The 6,502-nt window shown below is 51.6% G+C and overlaps 1 protein-coding gene across 1 annotated transcript; it reads left to right on the forward strand.

The window, feature by feature from the left end:
• Positions 1-2,708: 2,708 nt before the first annotated feature.
• LOC112544766 (olfactory receptor 10A4-like) lies at positions 2,709-3,653 on the forward strand. The gene has a single exon (XM_075918156.1). It carries the CDS (start codon positions 2,709-2,711, stop codon positions 3,651-3,653), a length of 945 nt encoding a protein of 314 aa, XP_075774271.1.
• Positions 3,654-6,502: the final 2,849 nt, after the last annotated feature.

The following is a 6,502-nucleotide window of genomic DNA, read 5'->3' on the forward strand; positions in this document are numbered from 1 at the left end:
GTGAGCGTGGCGTTGGCGCATCCCTTCCGCGCAAGGTACGGAGGTGGGGGTCATTAGATCGCAGTGCTCACCCATTCAGATGGACACACGGTCACATGCAGCCCATCGACCGGTGGGACATCTTGTCACGGTTGCTCATGCAGATTCATACGGTTTCTGCCCGTGTCGTTTTTTCCTGCGGGTATTGCTAAAGCCACACACACATAAAGCAAGAATCCGTGAGGTGCGCTGCGTGTTGATTGGACACAACACTGACCATGAGACCCGCGCACACGCTCTGCCACCAATCACAGGCTGCTACGGCTCCATCGGCACCTCACGCAAATTCCAGGCATGCGAACGCAGGGAGCAAAGCTGCCCTGACCCCAGGGACCGGGTCCATTATGACAGCCTTGCGGTCCATCGAGATGAAGGAGGCCACTTGTGCGACCCACACACTAGGTTGCCCATCACTGCGTTAGGACCAAGGGGTGGCTGAAGCTGAGGGAAACCAATTCAACAAGTGTTGTGTCCACACAACAAAATGTATGTCGCTTAGGGTCTGGCTATGCCACCCACCCCGAGCGGCACAAGGTAGGCGGAGGTAAGCGTTCGTCTGCCCAGCGCTGCATCGGGGAACAGCTTCTCCTGCAACACAACTGTCCAAGGGGGCTTATGCTGACAGGAGAGATCTCGCCCCTTGGCCCAGAGCACGCGCCCTGCCGTGGGGCAGCGACACTGGCTGCAGAGCCGTGTGTCTAGCCAAGGCCCACATTTCTCTGCCGGGCTCTGGAGAGAGGAGGAGACATGCAGAAAACTGAGAGGATGAGGCAGGCATGCCACAAAGCAGAGGGTTCCTGCTTCACTCACTGCCAGCAAGAAAGAAAGGGAGACACCCGGACTCAGAGGCGAAGCCGTGTGCCGCCGAGGGGGGAGCCAAACACTAGAATGTAAGATTTGCAGCAAGGCGGCCAATGCGCTCACAGCACTGGCTGATGGTGGGGGAGGGGGGGTGTCTCCTTCCCTTGGGGCTCATGTGAGTCTTCAAACATACGCTGGCCAAAGAACGCTGCCTCTCCCCACGTGGTAATTACTGCTGCCCCTAGTGACACTCCCCACCCTGCAGCACCCGAATCCGTTCTGCGCCTAGACCACTCTGGAGAGCCCCCCTCTGCTTGGGTAGCTGCTACTTGTTCTACTTCTACTCCCCCGGGGTCTTTTACCCCACTCCCATACATGGGGTGGCCTCTTCCCCTCTTCCCTCCCCAAACGATTCCAGCGCCTCACTTCACAGCCTTTAGGATACAGCTGGAACGTGCAGCATTGAACAGGGACCTTCCGCAGACACAGTTCTACACAGCATGGCCGCCTGGGTGCTCTCTGGAATTCCAGGAGAACCGTTTCCTTTCTGTCTTCCTTTCTCCAAAGTATGGAAAGTGATTTATGTAAACTGAGCATCTTGCTGTGTAAAACGTAAACATCTCCTGTGTCATTTCCATTAATAAAACCCCAGAGGAGGTTGAGAGACCCAAATCTCATTGGTCATTAAAGGATGTTTATAGGGTTATGCGGACTGAAATCACAAACCCTCTGGAGTCAGCTCCTTCCCGAGGTAGGTGAAGAATTTACTCGCAGGAGCAATGTGAACACGTCTATGCTTTTTATTCTCTCGTGCATCTTGGCATCACCCTTCTGTGGACTCTTGGACATCGGTGGAGTTATTCCTGACTGACGCCAGTCGAAAGCAGAGTTATCTCAGGCTCTTCTGTCTCTTTCTCCTCATGCCACTGAAAATCACTTCAGCCTATACGAAATATTGCATGGAAGCCCACAGGCAGTCCAGTTCAGACGTCTTACTCAAGTACTGCACTGCCAGAGGTTCCAAATACTGCACATGGAGTAATTCTGGAGAAAGTTTCTGTTCAGTAAAAACAAGAGGAGCCCTGCAGCATCTTAAAGACTAACGGATTCACGTGGGCATACGCTTGTGTGAGTAGAACCCACTGGTTTTTACGCATCAAAGCTTTCATCCACATGAATCTGGTATGTCTTTGTCTACAGTACCAAGTTCTGTTGCCAAAAACTGCCTTTTGGCGACAATGCAATGTAGAAAATGCCCACTTTCGGCCACACCTCTGCAAGAGACTTTTCTTTTCTCTCCCTTTATTGTCAACAAAGAGCCAGTGTGGACTTTGCTGTTTGTATTGTCCAGGGAACTGGCCTCCGCCAGTATCCCACAATGCCTGCCCTGGTGGCTTTGCTCCATGTTTTGAGATCTCTTTTTTGTATGGCTTTATGCATCCCTGTACGCCCTGGGAGGACTCCTCCTCTCCCCATGCTGCCCCCCCCCCCCCCACACACACACACATCCAAACTCTGGCCTTGCTTTAAGTTATACGAGGAAGCTGCATTCCAAATGTGGTGGTGCTAGCCCTTACTATTTAGGAGTTCTTAAACAGACAGACAGGCAGGCAGACAGATGGATTCGCCCACCCAGTCGCTCACAGACAAACTCTCGCAACTGTAATGTAGACTACTATAGAGATCTCAGCATAGCTCTCTAGCTAGCTATGGTCCAATATATAGTACATTCCTGTAGAGATCTCAGAATAGCTATCTGATCCATTAGCAATAGGTTTTCCCACATACGTAGGTAGACGATAGACAAAATCCTTCACCTAGATGCTTTATCCACCTCTCTTCCAGATGAAAGACACAGAAGAACCACCATGAGCACCCCGAATCACTCGACTGTCACGGAATTCGTCCTCGTGGGGTTTTCCAATCACCCGCACCTGCAGGTTCCGCTCTTCCTCCTTTTCCTTGGTGTTTACTCCGTAACCCTGATAGGAAACCTACTTATTATCCTGGTCACGTCAATAGACCGTGCTCTCCACAGCCCCATGTACTTCTTCCTCTGGAACCTGGCCTCCTTGGAACTCTGCTTCACTTTCGTCATCACTCCGAAGATGCTGGTCCATCTCCTGGCGGAGAATAAGACCATCTCCGTTGTGAGCTGCGCAGCTCAGATGTATTTCTTCTTCTTCTTCGGGGCAGCTGAGTGCTGCCTTTTGGCCGCCATGGCCTATGACCGCTACATGGCCATCTGCAACCCTCTGCGCTACCCGGACATCATAACTCGACGGGCGTGTTGGCAGCTGGCTGGAGCCTCGTGGTTTGTGGGATTTCCAGTGGCCATGGTGCAGACGATGTGGATATTCAGTCTGCCCTTCTGCGGCCCCAATCGGGTCAACCATTACTTCTGTGACACCCCCCCTTTGCTGCAACTTGCCTGCGCCGACACCTCCCTCTTCGAAATCGAGGCCCTGTCAGCGACCGTGCTTTTCATCATGTTCCCCTTCCTGCTGATCCTGGCCTCCTACACGCGGATCATCACCGCCATCCTGAGGATGCCCTCGGAAGAGGGAAGACGCAAGACATTCTCCACCTGCTCCTCTCACCTGGTGGTGGTGACGCTCTTCTACGGCACGGGCATCTCGACCTACTTCCAACCCAAGTCCAGCTACTCCCCCGACACCAAGAAGCTCCTCTCTCTCTCCTACACCGTCGTCACCCCCATGTTGAACCCCATCATCTACAGCCTGAGGAACAAGGAGGTGAAGGGGGCCCTGAGGAGAACATTGAGCAGGAAATTCTCTTTACAGAGAATGTAATTTGGTCGGGCCTTGGACCCCAGTCAATTGAGTGGGGCTGGTTCTCCTCCTACTTACCCTGTCAGCAGTAACTTCTTTGGAGTCAATGGACTGTATCTCGTCTCCTTCGCTCTGGTATAAATCAGGGAAGGCACCTCCCAAAATAAACTCACCTTTTCTGAGACTACCTGGAGGGCAGGGGAGAATCAACATTTGATTTGAAACAGATTATTGTCACTGGAAATACTGATGTATTTGAGTGAATCCTGCAAACTCCACCTGTTTTAAGTTCAGTAAAAACATTTTCTATTCCTTCTGATGTGTGTTTACTTTGTTCGCTAAGGTCATATTTTCACTAGGCAGAAGATCAACGTTGCCACAATCCATCTTCCGGAGTTTGATTTAGCAGGTCTAATAAAGACCTGCTAAATCGAACTCAGAGGGTGCCCACATTGGCACCAGTACTCTTTTTTCTCATGAGGAGTCAGGAACGCAGACAGGAGCATTTGCTCCCATCAGAGTCCTGCTGTGGAGACTGCATGGAAATCAGATTACAGTAAGGTACGTCAACTCCAGTTACGTAATTAACATAGCTGGAGTTGCATATCTTAATTCCTCCTTCCCACATAGAGAAGATATGGCCTTAGACTTTCTCCTTTAAGGGCATCTCTTCTGCAGTAAATTATAGAATAGTGGAGAGCTAGCTCTGTTGTAATAAAGGCTGAGGAGGAGGGTCTGTTTAATCATTATCATAAATCCTCTAAATCCATGTATCTACTTGCATTGGCTTTGCCTGGGGTTTGCCCCAGGGTGCTGAAAGCTACAGTTAATCCTCTACATTCAGTTTCATGTGAGGAAGGGGTTTGCAAGATATAGCCCCATTCCCAAACAAAACAGGATTTCAGGTGGTTAGCAGACATGACCAAAGTTTTTTGGGGCACATCTGGGTCAAAACATGGTTCTGGTCATGCCCCAAATGGTCTCACCAATCAATTTTTTCTGCATCTGGTATGGGTCACCTCTAGCCTCTTTGGTGAAGCCACCTTGGACATGTTAACCTCTCATCCTAGGTTTGACCGTGGTACCTGTGCATGTGATTGGTTAGACTATGCTGCAAAAACTACCCTACATTCCAAAACTACCCTTGGCAGAAAGCCGAAATTAAACGAGGGCGTGTTGCCACAGTCGGCCTCTTCAAAGGGGTTGGGTTTGCGTTGCTTGGGGGACACGCACACTGACCCAGCAGACACTTCCGAAGGTGGCATATGGTGGCCAGAAAGAAAGTAAATGATCAATGACAGGTCTGAAAAGCTCAGCCTTTGCTTTACTCATTTGTTACGCACACAGAAAAGACCCCCGACTCCCTTGTGTTTGCGGCTTCCAGTTTGGACACGTGGCGCTTGTCTGAGGTCACCAGTCCTCCCCCGTGGATTGCAACCCGGACGCCAGCCATGGACTGACTGACAATCGGACTGCGATGCAGAGACAATTGCCACCTTACTAACCTAACAGTTCCCATTGCCTGGAGGGGCTCGGTTTTATGGTTCTCGTTGATCCGGGAGGCTGACACTAGGGGTGACCTAGGGCAGGAAAAACCCACCCACCCGAATTCTGTGTTGTCAGTGGCCAATGACTGTTCGGTGAGCTCTGATTCAGTGCATTCCCCAAGGTAAAAGGCACAGCAGTGTCCGTCCGACCTGTGGTCACAGGAGGGCCTGAAACATGGGCCCAGACACCACAGGCCGAGCGTGACGCCGGCGGCCTAGACAGCAGCGGTCAGGACGTTGCCAATATAAAGCAGAGGGAAGCTGGGAGCAAGAGGCAGGCCCTGCTCACAGAACTTGGCCAGAACAGGGCTGATGTTACAGACACACTAAGGCTGTGTCTAGACTGGCCAGTTTTTCTGGAAAATCAGCCGCTTTTCCAGAAAAACTTGCCAGCTGTCTACACTGGCCGCTTGAATTTCCACAAAAGCCCTGACTTCCTACTGTAAGAAATCAGGGCCTCTTGCGGAAATACTATGCTGCTCCCGTTCAGGCAAAAGTCCCTTTTGCGCAAAGCTCTTGAGCAAAAGGGCCAGTGTAGACAGCTCAGATTTGTTTTCCGCAAAAAAGCCCCGATTGTGAAAATGGCGATCGGGGCTTTTTTGCAGAAAAGCGCGTCTAGATTGGCACGGATGCCCGTGCTTTTGCGGAAAAGCGTCCTGCCAATCTAGACGCTCTGTTCCGAAAATGCTTTTAACGGAAAACTTTTCCGTTAAAAGCATTTCTGGAAAATCATGCCAGTCTAGACGCAGCCTGAGCGCTCAGCAGTACCAGGCAGAGGCCATACACACAATCCAGGGGAGTGACAACAGGACCCCTTGTGAAGAAACCTCTGCCACTGACTGAGCTGTGTCCATTGTCACACCTCTTAGCCTCTCCATGGACATCTGACCCAGAGGAGCCATTTCTGTGCTTCATCTACACTAAACCTGGTCAGGAGCCTTATCTGAGGGGCTCTCTCAATGTCTGCTGTGCTGGCTATTTGCTCAGGACAACACAACACAGGGCGGGGCCAAACACGCGGCCAAATATTTCTCGTCATTGCCGAGGCAGAAAACCCCTCGAAACACCACAGCGGTGCCGCCCGGTTACCACCCCCACGACCCGGGCCCGTGGCTTTACAGACGGATGGGTGTGCTGATCATTGGCTAAGCTCTCAGACTGCCCTGCCTAAAGACGTGTCTCGTAAGGGCCACGGCCTCCGCAAGAGAATTGGCGTGACTCGGTCCCGAGAGCAGACGGGAAACCAGTCCAGGCCACGACAAGTTCCTTTATTGACACATGCACCAGGCAGGCCGACAAGCCCACCAATACAGCAATACACCA

Source organism: Pelodiscus sinensis, unplaced genomic scaffold (assembly GCF_049634645.1).
Source record: "Pelodiscus sinensis isolate JC-2024 unplaced genomic scaffold, ASM4963464v1 ctg48, whole genome shotgun sequence".
In the NCBI taxonomy this organism is placed as follows: Eukaryota; Metazoa; Chordata; order Testudines; family Trionychidae; genus Pelodiscus; species Pelodiscus sinensis.